Source organism: Agelaius phoeniceus, chromosome 25 (assembly GCF_051311805.1).
Source record: "Agelaius phoeniceus isolate bAgePho1 chromosome 25, bAgePho1.hap1, whole genome shotgun sequence".
Taxonomy (NCBI): Eukaryota; Metazoa; Chordata; class Aves; order Passeriformes; family Icteridae; genus Agelaius; species Agelaius phoeniceus.
In genome coordinates this window covers 5,896,289-5,918,597 of record NC_135289.1, presented here as the reverse complement: position 1 = coordinate 5,918,597, position 22,309 = coordinate 5,896,289, and the positions used below count along the sequence as shown (strand labels likewise).

At 49.3% G+C, this 22,309-nt stretch overlaps 1 protein-coding gene across 1 annotated transcript in view; it reads right to left on the bottom strand.

The window, feature by feature from the left end:
* LGR6 (leucine rich repeat containing G protein-coupled receptor 6) overlaps positions 1 to 22,309 on the bottom strand; it is a 172,279-nt gene that overhangs the window by 38,646 nt on the left and 111,324 nt on the right. The window contains exons 5-6 of the mRNA XM_054648754.2: positions 18,211 to 18,426; positions 8,244 to 8,315 (exon numbers count right to left, since the gene is read on the bottom strand). Of these exons, the coding sequence (XP_054504729.2) occupies positions 8,244 to 8,315; positions 18,211 to 18,426 (288 nt within the window). The remainder of the gene's footprint in view (positions 1 to 8,243; positions 8,316 to 18,210; positions 18,427 to 22,309) is intronic.

The window sequence follows — 22,309 nt, the reverse complement described above, 5'->3', positions numbered from 1 at the left end:
TCAAGAGACTGCACAAAAGGCTTCAAGTTAAACATGCTGATGGAGAGAGATCCACTTGAGGTGCAAGGTACCATTTTGAGACAGTTTTCTGGGAAAACAGCAAAGCCTGCCTGGCCCTTAAAGTGTTAAACAACCCTTGCATGAGCTGTATTGGAGATATTTCCCATTTCCTTCTTCCTGCCTTCATTGCCCAAGGTGTACTTTATATTAATTTTCTTACTTTCTTTTCTTTTTTTTTCCTCTCCCATAGAAAATCCAGCTCTCCAGAGGAGTTGGTAGGTTCCAGCTCTGCTCTGCATTTACAGACTCGACTAATTATCCAGATAATGGGATGGGTGCTGTGGTAAGGGCATTTCCTGTGAGGCAAGGTTAGGCAGATAAAGTGCCTGGAGCCAGAGGGTTTTGGATTCAGCCCTTCTGGGAGACGTTTCTAATTTATTAGTGCTATTTTTTAAAAATAAATTAAAAGGTTTTTAAATGAATGGAGATTTGCTCTTTCCAAGTGATTTATCTCCTTTGTGTGATGGGCGGAGGAGCTGGCAGGGATGCAGAGGGGGAGGGAGAATCCAGGCAGAGAGGAAACAGCGGGGTCATCTCAGGTGGAGGGGATGGGCAGGGCTGCGTGGCCTCCCTGAGCACGTCCATGGCAGAGACAGGCTGGAGATTTCCCAGAGGAGCAGCACTTCTGGGGCAGATTGTTCCTATTTTGGCTGCAGCCTGGAGGCCTCCAGCACTTTGAGCTGGTCCTGGGGAGCAGCCATTCATTCCCCAGCCCTGCCTGTGCCCCAGGAGTCACCTTGGCCCTGCTGGGGCTGGCTGGGAAGGCAGGACACTGCCAGGACAGGCTTCTGCTCTCTGCCAGCACCAGGGGCTGTGTGAGTGTGCCAAGGCAGGAGGGCCCTGGCCCTGTCCTTCCTCCCTGGGACCCGGCTGTGTCCATGACAGAGCCCACAGCAGGGCCACAGCTCTTACTGTGCATTTTTCTCTTTGCCTCAGCAGCTCCAGACAGAGCTCTGAGCAGGTGTTGGGCAATGTTGTTGGGGAAGATGAAACAGGAAAGCCTTATAAATATGATTGCCTGGCAAAAGATTTTGAGAATATGGAAACTATAAGCAAGACTGAAATGAAAGCAAGCTTTGAGATAGCTCAGTTACTGAACAACTGGAAAACAATGGTGTGGCCAGCTGAAGGTGATCCCCTTTTGATGGAACAACACCCTCTGCTTGCAGACAGGCCCAAGGGTCAGAGCAGACCCTACTAGCCTGGCAGAAGGGGCCCAGAGAGGAGTTTTTAGGGTTTAAAATGTAACACAGTATGGGAATGTAATGATTCTTATAGGCTGTATGGAAATGCTATAGGATTTGTATCTTGTACTAGATTGGTTAGTGAGAATCAGAATATTCAACACAGAAGAAGATTTATTCATCCTCTTATTCTTCGCCCTCTCTCCCCCTCTCTCTCTCTCTCTTTGGGGCTCCTCTTTGGGGCCTGCTCCAGCTGTGGCTGGCAGCTCCCAGCAGGGCCCTGCACCCAGGCCCTTTGCAATAACCCACAAGTTCCAAGCCCTGGCTGCAGAGATATCTCCTCTCTGTCCATCCTGACCATCCTACCCCCCATCACTCCTACAGAATGGGAGGTGGATTTTGTGGTGGGGACCCTGCACATGCCTTGCCAGGGTGCTGCTTGGCACTGCCAGCCCAGCTGAGCCACAGACCTGCCAGAGCCACTGCTGCTGCCCTCCTGCCTTGTACCAGAGCCCCCAGCAACCCTCATCCTCATCAGGCTTCCTGCTGTGTGTGTGTGTGACAGTCAGCCCCCAGGGCCACCACCACCCCTCTTTCTGCTTGGGCAATACAGCCTGATGGGAGAAAAAAAGCTTCTCTCTTCAAAGGAGAGATCCCATCCCAGGGCCATCCCACAGATCTTCCTAAATCCTCCACCAAAGCCCTTGTGGAAGTGACTCATTGAAAATGCCACTGGGATGGGATCTCCAATGCGTCACTTCCACAACTGCTTTGGTGGAGGCTTTGGAAGATCCCTGAGGAGCCTCTGTCCCTTCCAGCTGCACTCTGCACTTGCTCTCTGGGCTCTGTTCTGTTCTGCCATGGGGACACCGTGGCCTGAGGCTGCCTGATAGCAGGGAAGGGGCAATGCTGAATGATGGTCCGTGAGTGCTGCTGTTTGGAGATGGAATTTGGGGCCAGCTCTGAGGGACACACACACACTCTCAAACACCTGTGGCTGCACAGGTTCAGGTCAGCTTCCCCTCCCATCCCTCTGCACAGAGCAGTGACCTGGAGCTTGGCCATGCAGGGGGGCTTCACTCATTCCCCTTCAGCTGTGATCCATGAAATATTCCTATTTTGGGGACACAGAGGGATAAACTCAGTGTTATCACAATCTACCTAACAAGGCCGAAGTTGAGCACTGTGAGGTGGGGGTATCCTGAAAAGATGAGGCAATTGTTCATCAGCCTTTAGACTGTGCTCAGACTGATAGCAAAGCTCAAGGACCTTAGGACACTGCTCAGCTTTCCAGGTGAAGGTGGTAAGGAGGAAACCTGGGCATGAGACCAGCCTCCCTGTGGAAATTGGTGTCACAGGGATCCATCCTCTCATGAGAAATCCTTTCCTTCCAGAGCAGAGGGGAAGCTGGCCCCTGTGTTAGCACCTTTCAGCCTTTGGCTGAAACCACAGCCACACTCTCCCTAGCTCTGCCCCAGCCCTGAGCACAAGGTCTGCTGTTCCCAAAAAACAGTCTCTGCCATTGCAGGGATGCTCCTGGCTGCAGCTGAACTGTTCCTTCCATCAGCTTTCCCATAATACTTCTACTCACCAGGCTTATGACACAAAACAAATCTCATCACAGAATCATGGGATGGTTTGGGTTGCAAGGGACCTTAAAGATCATCTCTCTTCAAGCCCCTGCCATGGGCAGGGACACCTCTCACTAGAAGATGTCTAAACCCCTTGCCCTTCTTGCTGCTTTGTTAAAGACTGAGAAATTAAGTCTAAGATAATCAGGAAATGTAGAAGTCAAGATCTTTCCATCCAAATGGCAGAAACAGGTGATGCTGCTGTAAAACAGATGTTTTACAGCAGGAGTTAAACATCCCAAAGGAGGATGGGGCAGGACTGACAGGGGAGATCTGGAACAGGGAAGCAATGTGAAGAGCACTGGGTCTGCAGTCTCAGCTCTTGGCATGCCTTGCACCGACTTCTTGCAAGACATGGTGCTTCTCTTGATTCTTTTTCATTTCAGTTCCCCATCCCTCACCCACTCAGGATACCCTCACCCCTCTGTGCCAGGCCATTTGCTATGGTCCAAACATTCACCTGGGCCACAGGCCAAGCCCATGCCAGTAGGTGATGGATGTCCTTCCCTTGGTTTTTTTGGTCTCCATGCCCAGCAGGGCAGTGCTGCCTCCTCCCTGCATTTCCCCTCACCTTACACCTTGTGTGGAGGATCGAGGCTGTTACCCAGAGAGGCTACAGGAAGAATGTGTCACATCAGGATATTTACTCTCTCTTTCTCTCCATGTCTTTGGGAAAGGGCTAAAAAATGCCAAGCTGCTCCCACTGTGACCATCTAATCCCTGGTTCCATGGCTCAGCTTGGGGCTTCTTCCCACAGCCCTGCAGGGTTGTTCTGTGCCATCTCTCAGGCTGGTGGGAGCTGCAGAGGGAATCTCACTGCTTTACAGGGCTCTTTCGAAACCCCTTTGGAACCTGGCCCAGGCTCTGAGCTGCTTCCAGCCTACCTGCCAGCTCTCCTTCCCAGAAAGAGAAGGCTGGGGGGGTTGCTGGGGAGCAGCCAGGTCTTGCCCTGACAGAGAAAATGTCTTCTTGGAGCGGCTTTCTCCAGTTTCATGCTGGTATTTGACTCATTGAGGCCTGGTGGGTGCTGCACATCTGCCTGTCCCCCATCAGTGTGGAGAACACAGAGCAGCTCTTGCTGTGCACTTGGCAGAGCTGACTTGTGCACAGGAGCTGCAGGTCAATGCAAGGGAAATGTGAAGTCATTCATCTGGTTTCACCTCTTTCTAGATTTGCTGACCTCCTGAAATATCAGGGCCAAGCCCTCTCCAAGAACAAAGATGCTCCACTGGGATCTGTTTTTGCAGAACTGCTGGGACTTGGAGCAGGTGAGCAGTGTGGCTGTACTTATGCAGCTCACACATTGCTGAGACCTGCATGGGGCAGTGCCTGCTGCTTCTCTCAGGGTTTTGGCATTTAATAAAAATAGAAGTTTTCCTGACTAGCTGAATATGAGAAGAAATATTTCCCTTAGGGAGACAGAGGTTTTTGCACCTAAAACTTCCCAGGCTCTTCTGAAAAACCTGAAACAATGTTTTCCATTCAAATATTACAGTTTTTCAACTATTGTGCCTGGTTTATAATCAGCATCTGGCCACAAATACTCATTTTAGGAACCCTGGAGAAATTTCTGTCTTCACCAACCCTTACCATCCTGCTGCCTTCCAGGAGGTAACACCCACGGGGTAACTGAGAGCATGGTTTGGCCTCCACAAGCCAAGAAAATGTGCTAAGTGCTGTCAACAGAATGTAATCATAATCTGAGTTAAAGGATAAATGTGGAGACTGTAATCGTCTCCACATGCACAGGAGCTGAGAGGTGGAAGGTAGATGCAGGTCCAGCAGCTTGGCTGGGACAGTGCAGCCAAATGCTTGGCAGTTTTTAGCTCCAGAGCTTGCCCAGCTTTGGTCAGCAGACCCAGCTCAGGACTGACATGGGGATGGCTCCACTTGAGGAACGCCCATTCCTCAAGGATCACTGAGCTGGAATTTCTGCTGGCCTGAAGGAGAGAATAGGATGTTCAGGCCAAGAGGAGCAGAAGGCCTCTCATTGCTCTGGAGGGCCCTTTTTCAGAGCAATCAGACATGGATGAGAGTGTGGAGAGTCTGGAGCTGCCTGCCCCAGCACTGTCCCTGCTGCAGGCAGCTCTGCAGGGTGGGGCTGTGGGACCCTCACACCATCCTGCAGGGCCTGGGCACAGCAGAGCCCTGCTCCAACAGGACCACCCTTGGAGGCTGGATCCTCCCAGGGCTCCTGATCGGCAGAGCAGAGACAGGGCTTGCAGAGCTCCAGAGTCCCCACACTGCTGCACAGCCCTGGCTCCTGAGCAGGCACAGGGGACACAGAGCTCCCCAGGTGCTGGGTGGCTCCTCAGATGAGCAGCAAAAAGCAAAGAAAGTGTGAGAGTGGGAGCAGGAGAGAGGGAAAATGAGCATTCAGCAGAAATAGCTGTGGAAACAGAATTATCTCCCAGGGCTATGAAACCCTTTAGTCTTTCCCCCAGTGAACAAGAGGCCATCTTTTCCTCTGCAACTCCATCCTGCTTGGGATGGGCAGCAGCATCTCTAACCACCCTGGCTGCAGAAAAGGTTTGCCCACATGCAGGCTGGGATGTTGCTGCGTGTCTGTCTGGTACAGCTGTAGCCCAAACAAGGTTTTCTTCCATCAGTGAGTTCTCTGCTTCCTCCTGCAGCTCCTGCCTTTGTGCTGCCTGGGTGCCACAGCTCTGCCCTCACACATTTGCCTGTGACCACCAGAAATGACTGGGGAGAAAGCCAAGCTGGGACCCGTGGGTCACCAGAGGAGATTATCCATCAGCCTCCCACCCCTGGCACAGCTCAGCCTGTCCCCAGCTGAGCCCTTCTGGGTGGCCCCAGGATCTGCCAGTCTGCAAGGCAGAGACAATGTGTGTCATGGTCCTGCCCTGAGGAGTGTGTCTGGGGACCAGGGGTTTGCCTGCTGCTGCCACTCTTGCCCGATAGCTGCTGTTGGCACCATGCTGGGCACAGAGGGGCCCAGTCTCCTTGAGTGGCACTTGAATGCTGGGAAGCAGCATCTCCTCCTGCCATGACCTGGACCCCCTGGTTCTCCTGGCATGAAGCGAGGGCCCGACTCTGACCCTGAGCCTGCATGAAGGGACATATTTCTGCACAATCGAAGGCATCAAGCACCTCTTCCAGTCTTTCAGAGCCTCAATTCATTTGTTTGCTTGTTTATGTTTCCTCCTGGGCCCACGCACAGCACATGAGGCCCAGGCTGCTCATGCAGCTGTCACAGCACAGGGAATGTGTGGCCAGGCTGTGGGATGAAACTGTCCCTGAGCTCAGGGTGAGCTCCCTGCTGCTAATCACAGATGGATTGGCTTGGAAGGGAGCTCAAAGCCCATCTCATTCCAGCCCTGCCATGGCAGGGACACCTTCCACTATCCCAGGTTGCTCCAAGCCCTGTCCAACCTGGCCTTGGACATTTCCAGGGATGGGGGAGCCACAGCTTCTCTGGGGACCCTGTGCCAGGATCTCAGCACCCTCACAGCCAAGAATTTCTTCCTACTATCTGATCTCAATCTACCTTCCTGAAGGTGTGTCCTGGAGATGAGTTCATTCCTGATTCCCATCCTCCCTGCAGTCTTCTGATGGATTGTTTCCCAGCCACGCCAAGCACAATGAAATCAGCTGGCTGGGGGTGATGCCACCAGACATGAGATCCACTCAGAGATCCCCCACAGTCATCCCTTCAGAGATACCCCACAGAGGTTCCCCTCAGAGATCCCCACAGAGATCCTTTCAGAGATCCCCTCAGAGATCCCCCTCAGAGATCCAGTCAGAGATCCCCCTCAGAGATTCCATTAGAGATCCCCCTCAGAGATCCCCACAGAGATCCCGTCAGAGATCCCCTCAGAGATCCCCACAGAGATCCCCACAGAGATCCCCTCAGAGATCCAGTCAGAGATCCCCCTCAGAGATTCCATTAGAGATCCCCCTCAGAGATCCCCACAGAGATACCCTCAGAGATCCCCCACAGAGATCCCCTCAGAGATCCAGTCAGAGATACCCCACAGAGATCCCCCTCAGAGATCCCCCTCAGAGATCCCCCACAGAGATCCCCTCAGAGATACCCCATAGAGATTCCCTTCAGAGATACCCCACAGAGATCCCCTCAGAGATCCCCCTCAGAGACCCCCTCAGAGATACCCCACAGAGATCCCCCTTACAGATCCAGAGATACCCCTCAGAGATCCCCCTCAGAGATTCCCCTCAGATTCCCCCCAGAGATCTCCTCAGAGATCCCCCACAGAGATCCCCCTCAGAGATCCCCCTCAGAGATCCAGAGATCCCCCACAGAGATCCCCTCAGAGATCCAGTCAGAGATACCCCACAGAGGTTTCCCTCAGAGATCCCCTCAGAGATTCCCCTCAGAGATACCCCATAGAGATCCCCTCAGAGATCCCCTCAGAGATTCCCCTCAGAGATCCCCTCACAGATACCACTCAGAGATTCCCCTCAGAGATACCCCACAGACCCCTGAGGACTTCACAGGCCCCAAACTTGAGCCAGCCTCTCACTTTGGTGGTCAGGTGTTGGGGAGGCTTTAGGACCATGTCTGTGTGCTGAGGAAGGAGACACAATCCCTGAGAAGGGAATGCATCCCAGCCCTTGAGATTGCACCTGGACTGGAATGATGTCCAGGGCCTCAGAACCCCTTCAGCCACACTCCTCACATGCACAGATTGCCCTGCAGCAGCAGCAGCACAGGCACAGGAGGAAAGCTCAGGCTCTCCCTCCCCTGTTGGCATCATGCCCTGGGCATCCACTGGTGCCAGGAGCCAGCCCTGCTGCTGCCCTCAGTGCCTGGGGACCAGGGACATGTGTGGGGCTGGCCCCCTTTCCTGCATGTGGGAAATGGATTTGTAGAGACTTCTTAAAGCTTGACAGGAGGCTCACATAGTGTGTATCTGTATGTAAACTTTGAGATAAGAAATGTTGACTTAGATATGTTATGGAATAGGACATTGTTGAGAGAGAAATGGAACTAGAAATAAGTTTCAAAGGATGGTTTTGTAAATAAGACTAGATACTTTGGAGAAATAGAGCTATGAAAGATGCATTGTATTAAGACCCATGAGGGATAATTTTAGATGATTGGCTTTAAGGCATTTACAGCATGGCGTGGCAAAAAGCTGATAGGCCAAGAAACACTTATAATGTATTGTAATTAGGAAATAGTTGGCTTCTGATTGTGATAGTGTGAATTATAACATCTGTATTGTCTCACCCTTCACATGAGACTGAAAATAAAATAAAAGTTTTTAAAATGCCTCTCAGTTACCCCATCTTTGGGTGAGAAAAGGGGTTAATCTGACAATGCATTCTGTGCTGGGGGATGAGCACACCCCATGTTTTTAGGGCAGAGAATAAAACAGGCACTCACAGGGTTTCCAGGCTGTGCAGCCCATCAAAGCCGTTGGCTCCCAGGCTTTGGATCCGGTTGTTGTGCAGGTGCCTGTGGACAAAACAGAGATGGTCACTGGGGATGCAGGCTGACCTTCTCCTCTGGTCCAGAACATCCTGTAAGCTGAGCACAGCCTGGGCTGGGATGCCAAGGGCCCTTATGGGGTTCCCTCTCTTAGCCCATGAGACACATGTTGGGTGCAGTAGTGCTTGCAGAGCTACAGAGCTCCCACTCCTCTCAGGAATTGCAGGCTAATGTAGGAGTTTCCCTGAGATCTCCACCTTCACAGCTGCCAGGTGGCTGTGGATGAACATGCTTAAGCAAGAAGCTTCAAGAAACACCCCAGAGGTCACCTTACCCTGGGCTCAGCCCATCTGTGGCTTCAGCAGCTGTTCATGGGCACCTAAGGATACAACCATATTTGGACTCCTTGGAGTCTTAGTACCAGCAAGAAGACTTTGAGTGCAAAATCATCCTGTTAGTCACAGTTTATTATTTTCACATGTGAAAGGAAAAAAAAATAAAAAAGAAAAAAAGAAAACACTGCCAGCTCCTGGACCAGTTCCAGTTTGATTGCAGTGAGAGTTGTCTTCAGCTCAGTGCTTCAGAGTGCCTGGCTGAAGTGCTGGGGCTATGCCACAGGCTGATGCACATTCTCTGCACCATAGGAACAGTTTTTTCCTGTTCCCCTTCATCCTGCTGCTACATGCCACAAACATCCAGTGCTTACAGGCTTGGGAGCTCCCAGCCTTAACGTTGGCACTGGGAAGCCATGTGCTGGGGGGCCCTGCAAAGCCACCTGGGGTAATTTTGCCTTGGAAGCTCTGTAGGTGATGAGTTTCTGGAGTTCTGGGTTCTGTGTTTCCATGAATCCCTCACTCTCCTGTCTCAGTCCTTTGGCAAACCCAAGCCCTTAATCCCTGGATTCCTTGTCATGGGTTATCAGAGACTCTTGTGTATGTGTGCACATCTCAGTGCTTCTTCCATATTACTTCTTTTGCAGCTATGACTTGTGGCAAATTGTGCATCTCCCTCTGAAATCCCACTCAAAGGCACCTCTGAGTCCATGGACAGAGTTCTTGTGAGCAGTCTGAGAAAAGTCTGCTGAAAACAGGAGAAGACAACCCACAGCTGCCCAGTCTGCACTTCTACCAGCCTGCACTTCACCCCCTTGGTGATGCTCTGTGTGCTGACTGCCCACCAAGGTCTCTCATGGGGGGTTTCCCCATCAGTTCAGATTCTCTTTTAACACCAAGTCCATGTGGTGAATTGCTGCTATACTACTCCCCTCAGGGATCCTTTTGTCCTGTGCCCATGGTAGCACTAGCAAGGGATGCACCAGCCTTTGTCCAATGCTGCTGCCTCCTCCCAAGAGCCTGGGGGAGGCTCCATCCTGGCAGGTGGATCAATGATTTTTTTCATTATTTGCTGTTTGATCTAAATGTGTCTCAGCTTGAAAAATCTCTCCCTCCACCTGGATTTGAGTGTGAGCTGTTTGGCTAAGCACAGGCAGCTCCCACTGCCAAATATTGTAGGTAAAACAGGAGGAAGCTGGGAGTGAAGGAGCAGCCAGGCTCTAGGGCAGTTTGGTAGGGGCCTGCAAAACAGAAACCAGCCTGAGATGGATGTTTGTCATTGGGATGAGAACATACAAACATTTCAGAGGAAGGGGAAGGGAAGGGAAAGATATCTGATAAAATATGTTTGCTCCTTTGAGCAAACGGGAAAAAAGAAAAGGATGTTGCCTGCAAGAAAACTTGGATTGTGACTTTTAGAGGAGAAAAGAAGCCTGAGATCAAAATGAGTATCTTATGGGAGAATTTTTTCTTTGTCACAAGAAAAGAAGTTTGTGCCCAGATGGTTTCCTCCATCAAATGTTAGCACTTCTGGTCATGCTGCCTTCTCTTCAGCTGGTGTTGAAAACCACTTTGAGTTCCTTTGCCACTGGATACTGCCTTTGGCAAAGAGAGGGTTGGGGTCTGGAGTTGTTGTGGGATCACATGAAGAGGTACCACAAGAACCCCATGCCCCAAACCCCTGTCTGCTGTGAGGGGACAGTGAGGGAATGCTGAATGCCAGGGAAGCATTCAGCATTCTGGGTGTTCCCTGGAGCTTTGTCAGGATGGCCTGACTGGACACCTTGTCTGAGTCAGACATGCTGCCCAGCTGACTGCTATCACTGCAACCAGGCAAGGAGACAGCAGAGAAAAGCAATCACCTGCTGTGTTTATATTTGGCTCTAGAGTGCTTTGTTTGGAGGCAGAGTAATGAAAATCATCCGAAGGAAGTTCTTTGTTGGTGAGAAAATTATGAACGACCAAAAAAGGGAGTTATAAAAAAAATTGCTGTCTAAGTTGAACTCTAGAGTTACCCAACCACATGGCAATAATAGAAACAAGAGAGCTGGAAAGGTAAACACTTGAAAAGACGTTCCTGTCTTCCATCCTGCCTCATTTTTTCTTCCCTGGTAAACAAATTTTAACAAGTGGAATTGCAACATCTCCAGTGCTTGTCAATTTGAGCTCAGCCCACACAACGTTATATTCTGCCCTGTAAATTACAGCTCAGCTGGTTTGATAGCAGCTCAAGGTGCTTGATTCTGGGCTATAAACAACCCCTGTGATGCAAAAACATGGGAAGTCTTTAAGCTTTTGCTGTAACCCACCAGTCACCCTGGTAAGGGCAATGGGCTTTAGGAGCTGGGCCTCTTCCTTTGCAGGTCAGTGCCATGGAGTGAGGATGGGTTTGGGCAAATACCCATGGAAGGCTGTCCTGGGATGAGGAGAGTCACTGCTGTTTTGTGGGCTGGCTGTTCTCAGCTGTTCTCCATGGACCTCCACCAGAAACAGGAACAGCCATGGTCACACTGAGCAGGGTGGGAGCTCCTGGGAACTCCTGCAACAGCACAAGGGCTCCCACCTGCTGTGGGACAAGAGAGCTCCTCTGCTGCCAGGTGAAACCAACACCAATGACAGTGACTGGGGAGAGAGGCTGCAGCCTGGCTGGTGCCTCAGGTGGTGAGAATTTAGAAACAAAGCAGAAGAAAATCAAACACTACAAGATTAATTCTGACCCACGATAAGAAACATGCAACAGACTCTAGAAAGAAGATTTTCTCTCCTTGCCAACAATTTCTTATCAGAAATTGGGAATAAATGGGATTTCCCTTCATCATTCATGCAGCTCCCTTAGTCAAATTTGTTCAGTTTTCATCTGGCTTCCTTTTCCATTTAGTTTTTCACTGAATTCAAAGGTTCTGGAGAACAGTCTGAGAGACAGCCCAACACAGGCAGTACCTTCAACTCTGGCAATGCCACCTCCAAGGGGACTGCACATTTGTCTTACACAGATGGGAAGCCAGCTGAGCTAGTGCCTAAATACTGCTTTAATGAAGGTGCTTGTCTAAATGGGCAAGGAAAAGAAAATTGTATCAGCATCTGCACTGAACACTGGTGAAAGCAGATCTGGCAGGACAAACGTGGTGCTGATACCCACACTGGTAACTGGATGTCAATAAACTGAAATGGGTGCAGAGAAGAGCAACAAAAATGATCCAAAGGCTGGAAAAAAAATAGGATGAAGACTTAGAGAACTCAATCTGTTTAGCTTATTAAATAAGATCAAGGGGATGAGTGCAATGTAATGTATAGGATTCTTCCTGGTTAGAAACTGGGTACTAAAATGGTTCTGTGATTTAACAGAGAAAAGAATAATAAGAACAAATGTCTGAAGTCAAAGCCAAAGAAAATTCAAATGGGAAATATGAGTGGGGTTTTTTTTTAACACTAAAGATGATTAACAACTGGAACAGACTACAAAAGAAGTGGTGGATTTGCCATTGCTTTCATTTTTAATGACTTCATTTTTTTGTCCTTTTTTCTCAAAAAGGACAAATGCAAACATTTTCCATCAATTATTTGCATTAGATGATTTGAACCAAGCTCAAATCTGACATCATATGAATTCTCCCCTGACGAGCCACGGCCATGATGAGCTTCCATCTTTATTGTGACAAAATTGTTCTTTTCCTCAACTTGGCCATGGATAAGTAGAGAAATCTAAATCATAAATGGTGCAAATTCCATGGATTGTTTCCATTACTGGAGGACCAGCATGAGGCTTGTCTGGTGAAAAATAAAGCTCGATCAGAAATGACATTCTCAGGGTGCACTGGAGCACGATTTGCTTCTTCCTCAAGTGCTGGAGAAGGAAATCCACTTTTGCCAAGGCAGCAAGCTTGGTCCTCTGAGAGAAAAGGCACTTTTGCCAATAAAAAGGCTCATGAATGGGACCCAGATGTCCCAGGCAATATTGTTCTTAGTGATAATGCATTGCACATGCCTGGCACTCCCTGCCAACACCAAAATTCCCAACAACTTCTCAGAGAGACACTGGTAACCCCCTTGCACAGGTGAGGGCAGGGATTCACAGGCTCATCCTGCACCAGGCTGGGCTTTGGGTGCTAGGAGGCCCCAGGTCCCACAGATGGCACTGAAATGACTGATCAGCTTCCCTGGAAAGCTGGGATGTGTTGATGGCTGCTCCTGGGCAAGGAAGACACTGAAGAACAGTGGTCCCTTCTGAAAGTCTCAGCCAGAGTTCCACCAGAACAAGGACAGAATGGGAATGGGAACCCAGGAGTCTTGCAAACAAGTTTTCTATTCACTAAGCCATTCTATTAGAGAGAGAGCTGCATCATGTCCTTTAATGAAAAAAACTGTAAGAAAGAGGAATTCTACTAAAGATCCTTCATTTACTGTTTTCACACTTTCAGCTGGAAGGTGCTGCTGAGTGACCTTGACAGGATTTTATCAGCTGATATTCAGGTTGTGTGAGTGTCCAGTGCAGCAGAGGGGAGAACCAATCTCCTATGAGCATACACACTATCAGGCTTTTATACATCTCCAGGAATGAGGTATTGGTGCTTAGTAGCTATGAAAAAAGCAAATTAAATGTCAGGGATAACTAGAAGAGGGAAAATGGGTACAGAACAGCATTGTACCATGATATAAACAGAATTAATTTTTGGCTTTGATGCAGTGTACAGAGCTGGTCTCTCCATCTGAAGGTGTGAAGGAAAAAAATCAGTGTAATATGAGAACTAACTTCTGATTTTACACAGACAGGTAGTAACAGGACAAGGGGGAAAGAGGGTAGATTTTTTTTTTAACTGAGAGAGGGTAGATTTAGATCAAATCTTGGGAAGAGATTCTTCCCTGTGAGGGTGGGGAGGCCCTGGCACAGGTTGCCCAGAGCAGCTGTGGATGCCCCTGGATCCCCAGGGCCAGGTTGGATGGGGCTTGGAGCAGCCTGGGACAGTGGAAGGTGTCCCTGCCATGGCAGGGGTGGAACAGGATGAGCTTTGAGGTCCCTTCCCACCCAAACCATCCTGGGATTCCATATTTCAAACCAGGTAAGGGGATGGGGACTGGAAGAGCTGAGCTGAGGGAAGGGTGCAGCCGACATGACAAATACAGCAATGGCACAGAGGAGATGGACACAGAGCACAAGAATTAGAGGGTGTCAAACAAAACTAACTGGTAATGGCATGAGAGCAACTTTTCCCAGAGTCCATTTTTTCAGCCAGATAGGCAAGGGTGCGGGCCAGGTCAGAGGAGTGGAGCTTCTCTTTTGCTCCCATTATGGGGCCAAAATAATTCCTGGAGGTTTGCGGGAGCCAAGGCTCCCTGTGGACCCAAACAAGGAAGGATCTGGGTTTTGACCTTGTTTGCTCTAACTTAAGGGGTTCTCTGCTATGTGATGAAAGTAAAACCACTTGAAGATTTTCTCTATCTAGGTGCCACATTATGGAGCAAACCTCTCTCCTGCTTGGCCTATTTTGGAAAGTTCACTCTGACTCTCTGTCCCACACACATCCCAGCACCTCTGCTGAGAGCTCCTTTGGTGACAGCAGGGAAGAAGGGAACTGCAGCCCACTGCAGAGATGTGGCAGCAAGGACATATCTGCAGCATGGGGGATTTCCTGGCTATGTAAGATTTTACTTGAGAACCCCTCTGGAGAGTGGGACTGAAAGAGGTGCTGTGATTCCTGGCTTGAGACTTCTTGCTGAATTCAGCTGACAGAGAGATGAGGGAGACTACTGAGAGCTGCTGTCAGACACTTCATTGGACTGTCAGCACAGCAGCATGGGGGTTTCAGATGCTGACTGCTGAATGAAAAATCTCTTATGCTCAAGAAAGATGATGATTTTTGTAAAGCAACCTTTACTTCATACAAACCATCAGCTGAAAAGTATTCAGGGTTATTTCTGTGTGCAGGTACTAAGATACATTTGATCCTGAATAGATCAGACTGGAAGGTAACGACCTATTCCCATGAAGTATCCTGATCAAATATCCACCTCTCTTCTGCCATCAAAGCACAGTGCCAGCACCCCAGCACATGGAGCCTTTGTTACTAAAGCTGGGAAAGGATGGTGCTAGTTACAGAGATTCATGGATTTCCTGATGAGTGATGTACATGGGGCTCTGCTCACTGAACAGCCTGCAGCCCTAGTTCAAAGCCTGCAGCAGCAATAGATGGGAATAAGATCAGGGAATTCCTCAGCAAAGGTGTCATTTATTAGCAGACACCAAACCTTTAAAGCATTCCAGATTGAGGCTCTGATGTCAGTGCTTGTGGTGGTGCAGGATGGTGAAATGGTTCTGCCCAGGGCACAAGGGGTGTGGAAGAGGAACAGCACAAGAGCACAGCTGTACCTGGGAGGCTTCTGCCCTCAGCCATGGTCAGCCATGGTCAGTCATAGTCAGCTGTGGTCAGCCATGGTCAGTCATGGTCAATCATTGTCAGCATGGTCTGCCATGTTCAGCCATGGTCAGCTGTGGTCAGCCATGGTCAGCCATGGTCAGCCATGGTCAGTCATGGTCAGCCATGGTCAGTCATGTTCAGCCATGTTCAGCCATGGTCAGCTGTGGTCAGCCATGGTCAGCCATGGTCAGCCATGGTCAGTCATGTTCAGCCATGGTCAGCCATGGTCAACCATGGTCAGCCATGGTCAGTCATGTTCAGCCATGGTCAGCCATGGTCAGCCATGGTCAGCCATGGTCAGTCATGTTCAGCCATGGTCAGTCATGTTCAGCCATGGTCAGCCATGTTCAGCCATGGTCAGCTGTGGTCAGCCATGGTCAGTCATGGTCAGCCATGGTCAGCATGTTCAGCCATGTTCAGCCATGGTCAGCCATGGTCGCCATGGTCAGCCATGGTCAGCCATGGTCAGCCGTGGTCAGCTGTGGTCAGCCATGGTCAGTCATGTTCAGCATGTTCAGCCATGTTCAGCCATGGTCAGCCGTGGTCAGCTGTGGTCAGCCGTGGTCAGTCATGTTCAGCCATGGTCAGCCATGGTCAACCATGGTCAGCCATGGTCAGTAATGGTCAGCCGTGATCAGTAATGGTCAGCCATGGTCAGCCATGGTCAGCCATGGTCAGCCATGGTCAGCTGTGGTCTGCTGTGGTCAGCAATGGTCAGTCATGGTCAGCCATGGTCAACCATGGTCAGTCATGGTCAGTAATGGTCAGCTGTGGTCATCTGTGCTCAGCCATGGGTCAGTCATGGTCAGTCATGCTCAGCCATGCTCATCCATGCTCAGCCATGTCCTGCCGTGTCCCTGAGTCCTGACCAGGCTGTTCAGGAGGGTTTCCCCTGTGCCCAGCCCCTCTGCCCTTGCCTTTCTCCCCAGGGGCTCATTCTAACTCTGCAGCTGGGAGTTCCATGTCTGTAGCAGCAGGCAGGTCCTCCATCTACCTGCAAACAGACTTTTGTAGAGGAAGGCAGACATGCCATCTGCACCCTGGTGGGGAATGCCTTCTCTCCAGCTTGGCTGCCTTTTGGGAACATTGGCTTGTCAGCTCGGTGGGTGAGTCTGGAGCAGGGACATGTCCCTGCTTGGGACACAGGAGGGACACTGGGTGACTTTCCACTGGTAATGTGTTGACAAGGGCTTGCGTGGAAGCATGGGAGAGATTGATGGGGCCAGTTCTGCCAAACACTTGTGATCCCACAAAAATGCAGCATCGTGTCCCACAGAGCCTGGCAGGATCACACATGTGTTCCCTTCCAATTGTGTGTGGTGGGACATTATTCCCTCCCTTGTGACCTAATGGTCAATGACTTTTATTTCTCAAGCCTGCCTGGTTAATTAGGGAGTTGCTTCTTGCCCACAGTATGGGATGAGCCGGAATGAAAGCAGCATGCTTTGGAGGCTGAAATGAAACCCCAAATGTCAGCTCACCCGCTGAGTGAGCTATTAAAGCTGACTGAAGTGGTTGCATTATGGTGGCCAGGGGTTGCCTTCGAGAATGAGCACTATTGTGGGTGAAAACTACTTTTTTGATTTTTCTCAAGTTGCTTTTTGCTTTTCTCCTAAATAAGCCTTTATGCTTTGTCTAAACAGATGAATTTGATGCTTAATAAAACTCTGAACTGTGCTTTGTCCAAGCACTTTCCATGCTGGATGGTCTCAGTAAACACTTTAAATTTTGAAAGGGAAATAATTGCTAAACTTTCACTAAGGCACTACATGCTGAGGTTACTTAACACCCTGCTATCAGTACAAATTACCAAACTAGAGGTGGCATTTCATGTGGTAGAGGAGCTCTAAAGCATTTGGCAATCACACCCGAACTTGCTAATCAACACCAAAGAAGTAACAACCATCCAATTTGCACATGTGAAGTTCCTTTTAAAGGGAAGATAATCTGTTGATAGATAGGATGCCCCTCCAGAGCAGCTGCCAAAGGGATCAGTTCCCTTCTGCCGGAGGTTGTGGCTGGTTTGGTGTCTCACTGCCCATGGAGGGAGCGTTTCCATCCCGGAGCAGCGCTGCTCTCTCTCCCCAGGGATTGTTTCCATCCTGGAGCAGCGCTGCTCTCTCTCCCTAGGGATTGTTTCCATCCCGGAGCAGCGCTGCTCTCTCTCCCCAGGGATTGTTTCCATCCTGGAGCAGCGCTGCTCTCTCTCCCCAGGGATTGTTTCCATCCCGGAGCAGCGCTGCTCTCTCTCCCCAGGGATTGTTTCCATCCCGGAGCAGCGCTGCTCTCTCTCCCCAGGGATTGTTTCCATCCCGGAGCAGCGCTGCTCTCTCTCCCTAGGGATTGTTTCCATCCCGGAGCAGCACTGCTCTCTCTCTCCCCAGGGATTGTTTCCATCCTGGAGCAGCGCTGCTCTCTCTCCCCAGGGATTGTTTCCATCCCGGACAAGCACTGCTCTCTCTCCCTAGGGATTGTTTCCATCCCGGACCAGCGCTGCTCTCTCTCCCTAGGGATTGTTTCCATCCCGGAGCAGCGCTGCTCTCCCCAGCACTCCCAATTCTGGCCAGGAGATGCTAACAACAAAAACTGGACAGCAACCACCGCAGAACCTCTGACCTGCAGCTGTACCACACTCATGCAAATAAGCAGGCACTGGCTTGGACAAGGTGTTGACATTAGACCTTTGGTTTAAATCACATTCGGTAATAAAAGGGGGTGAGGGGAGGAGAGGGAGTGAGCTGGTACGTTTTCCAAGAAATTAAAATATTACTTTTTTGACCTCACTGCCGATTGTTGCAATTTAATTATTTTTTTCATGTTGCTATAAATTCCTGTAGTTTTAACACAGGGATTAGAGGGATGAAAAGAAAAGAGGTTTTTGTTGCTTGAGTCTTCAAGGAAAATAATCTGTTTTTTGTTTCCAGTTACTGATTTTTTTTTTTTAATACAAAACATTTCCCAAATTATATCAGGGAGCTTTCTAGCTCTTCACTGAAGAGTGGGAAAAATATGACAAAAATCAAAAGAGGCAAATTTAGCATTTCTTATCAAATGAGGGGGAACAAACCCTCTGCCCCTCACCCTGGGGGGAATGAGCAGCAGGGATTGCCACAGGAGGAGGATCCCCTGGGCAGCACCTTGTCCCAGCCAAGGGAATAAGAAGTGGAGGAAGCTTACAGCACCACGAGGCTGCTGAGGTTCTGGAAGGCGAAATCGGGGATGTGCCAGATCTGGTTGAGGGCCAGGGTCATGGCCTGCAGCGCTGGCAGGTGGTTCAGGGCGCGCACCGGGATCTCCGTCAGCGCGTTATCGTCCAGCCACAGGTGACGCAGGGAGAGCAGCCCCTCAAAGCTCCTGTCGGGCACCACGGAGATGAGGTTTGCATCCAGGCGGCTGGGTGGGAGAGAAACAGGGTGGGGATCAGTGAAAGCCCTTCCCCAGGTGTTGTGCAAAGGCAGAGGGATGGATTGATGGCCAGGGAGATTGGACTGGGCTGTAAATAGGAGATGGATTGGATTGGGCTGTAAGTAGGGGATGGATTGATGGCCAGGGACATTGGATTGGGTTGTAAATAATGATTAACATGAGAAGGTGTTGTGATGCTCCCACCTGTGCTGGGAGATGTCTGCCTGTGGAAACCCAGGGCACCGGGAATATTTCTCTGCCTGCTCTGGGGTGCCCTGACCCCCAGGGGAGCACTGACTTTGACCTTCATTCATGGAGAAAGAATCCACAAAAGTGTGAAATAGATTATAGAGAGTAGTGTAGGTGTATCACTTGGTGAGAAATTGAGGTTTTGGGATTTTTAGTATGTTGTGGATAGAAGCAAGATGGAGGGCACAGGGTGTTGTCCTGGGTTTCTTCTTCCTGCTTCTTCTTCCTTCTTCTTCATGGGTTTGGGTGGCATTTTGTAATTGGGCAGAAAAGTCCCATTGTGGGCTCTGTGGGATCAGTTATTGGGTTAAAAGGGAAAATAATCTAGGTGTCAGTTCTTAATTGGATAGTTTAGTTTTAAAAGACCTTGGAACAAGAGATTGTTGGCCATTTTGTGCCTTCTAATGAAAAGCTGCAGAACTCACAGTAGTGAGACTGTTTTAGTGATAAGAAATAATGAACACCTGAGTCCAAACATGAACAATCATCCCAAGTGCCTTCAGTCCAGACCCAGAGAAACCAATATCTGCCCACTGCCTAGTGATGCTTCAGGTTTGAGCTTTTCTATTTTTCAGATTCTGTGCTGCTTTAGTGTGTGGGTCTGGGCTTTATATAAAGGGATAGTAACCTCTCTTCACAAAGTAGGGAGACAAAACAATTCCTTCTCTAGCTGGGGACCAAGGACAGCTGATGCAGATCTCAGGCCCAAGAGCACAAACAACATGGAATGAAGAGAGAAAAACAAGAAGGATGGGATGGACTTCATGGGGTAAAGCTGTAACTGGACAATTAATTCCAATATGCAAATGGACCAAAACTTATAAAAGTGAGAGACCCCATGACCAGTTGTCCATTTTGTGGCCGTTTTGGATTCACCTGGGGTGCAGCCCTGGCTGGGCTCTTGTGCTGCCCAAGGTGGATCTTTATTTTTTAGCTTCATCTGGTGTCTGTTCTAGGTCAGCCTGCACAAGGCATCACAAGGGCCATCCCTCCTTGATGCTCATTTGGTGCTGCCAGCTGATGGCAGCTTCTGAAGCCCCGTGACTGGGCTGAGTCCTTCCAGGTGACCCCTGGGCTCGCAGCCACCCCTGAACTCGCAGCATCAAAGCTGCAACTCCTGGGCTGGGCTTGCCATGAATCTGAGCAGTGCCAGCCCAGGCTCACCCATGGGTGTGCAGGACACCAGGCCAGGAGCCACAGCCCCATTCCAGAAGGAAAGGACCTGTCTGGAAATGGGAAATGTGTCACAGCCCTGCTTGGGGTTCTGTGTGGGATCCCAACCCCCGGGGTACCTGTGCAGGAGTCAGATCCTGTGTCACAGGGCAGGAACTGAGCCTGTGCTCTGCTATCACACCTTGGGGCCTGTCCTCCCCTCCATTTGCCAATTGCTTCTTTTTAATCATCATGGAAAGCTTAAGGCTGTTGAATTTGAGGTTTAATTTGGTGAGAAATTTTAATTTTGAACACTTGTTTTTGTTTCAGAATAGAATGACAAGCCAAAAAATATTAAGGTTATTATGAAAAAAACTTTAAAACTTAGGTTTGGGAATCATCTCTCTAAAGACCTTTTATTGCAATGATGGTAAGCAGGATACAATGTGTTATCTGTAGATTTTGAAACCAAATTATAAGAGGAAAATACTTCAGATTTGGCTGAAATACCAGGAACAAATTATACAAAATTTTAATTTCCATCCACAGCCAACAGAGCTTATTTTATTTTTCCAGGATATCTAAGGCAGAGATCTCTGAATTCAAATTGCAAAGAGGAAGCACTTTGTCTCTTATCAAAGCATGAGAGAAGGAAGTTAACAGAACTGTCATGGCCCAGCCCTCAAATCAATGATCCTCCAGAAAGGAATGTGGTAAAGAAATTAGTATTCTTGACTATATAAAGTAATATTTTTGATCAAAGTTGAACACCAGAGCAAACCCCCAGACACTGTTACCCCCCAGGTACAACCCTTTTTCAAAGAGTACCAACATTTCTTAGTTTACAGGACACTGAAGTAACTGCAGGAGGAAGAGGAGACCAAAGGCCCCGTCACAGGTGGGAGAGAGGAGAGGCTGGGTGCAAGCCTTGCTTTCTGCAAGGGGCTGTGGGTGGTATTTCCTTATGAAATGCTCAGATAATCCTGGGAAACAAACCTTCCCTACACCACAGAAAGAAGCATTTCCTGCCCTGGCTGGACAAAGCTGGAGATTTGTACCTGGTTAAGAAGTGCAGTCAAACCTTCCTGAGATCGTCAGAAAAATGTCCTTAAAATGCAGAGTACAAGCTCTGGTACAGCATCACCTTAGACTGGAAAGATAACCCAGGGTGGGTTAAACCCCTATTCCACTATTCCCATTTTTCCACATTATTGTATTAACCTCAGAGGGTGGTGAGGCCCTGGCACAGGGTGCCCAGAGCAGCTGGAAGTGTCCAAGGCCAGGTTGGCTTGGAGCCACCTGGGATAGTGGAAGGTGTCTCTGCCATGGCAGGGCTGGAACTGGATGAGCTTTGAAGTCCCTTCCAACCCAAACCATTCTGGGATTCTGTGATTCTGTGATTGATTTTGTGATTCTGTTCAGTTGAGAGGATCACAAAAGCACATCACACCCAGAGCTCCACTCCCACAGGTTTTGTGTCCTTGCTCAGAGGGCCAACACAAGACAATGGATTTTGATTTTTCCTGTTGAGAGAGTGGGCATTGCAAGTTCTGCCCCAATTTACTTACTGCCCCCCCTCCCAACTACAAACAAATGAGAGAATAACATAATTCATCTTCTTGAGACAACAATTCCAAAGAATAAAGATCAGAAAAGCAAACCCTGTAGCAGCTCAGAGTAAGGCTTTGAAAATGTCATCAAAATCTTTTGGGACAAACAAGAACTTTTAAAGCAAAATGAAAACTTCTGCATGAAATGTTAATTTTTGCTTATTTTTTTCCATTCCTTCCTCGGCATAAGAATTCTGTTAAGTTTTGGCATCATAAACTGTTAAAATAATAATAAAAAAGCAGCACTGCTTATTTTTCCCAGAGATATTCTTTCATCCAAATCCCTATAAGTTTAATGAAAATTGTTTTAAAGTGAACGCTCAGTTTCAAGTTTAATTAATTAAAGAACAGACGATGAAAATACCCATGAGAATAGTTTTAATTTCTCAAACCCAAACTAAGCTTTCAGAAATGGAGATGCTAAACCAGAGCCAGGGGCTGGTACACCAGGCTGAGCTGGGACAGACACAGGGACAGGGACAGGAACACAGAGACAGGGACAGGGACAGGAACAGGGATAGGAACAGGGACAGGAGCAGGGACAGAGACAGGGATAGGGGCAGGGACAGGAACAGGGATAGGAACAGGTACAGGGACAGGGACAGAGACAGGGATAGGGACAGGGACAGGAGCAGGGACACAGACAGGGACAGGGACAAGAACACAGGGACAGGGACAAGAACACAGAGACAGGGACAGGGGCAGGGATAGGGACAGGGACAGGAGCAGGGACAGAGTAAGGGATAGGGGCAGGGACAGGAACAGGGATAGGAACAGGTACAGGGACAGGGACAGGAACAGGGATAGGGACAGGGACAGGAGCAGGGACAGAGACAGGGACAGGAACAGGGACAGGAACA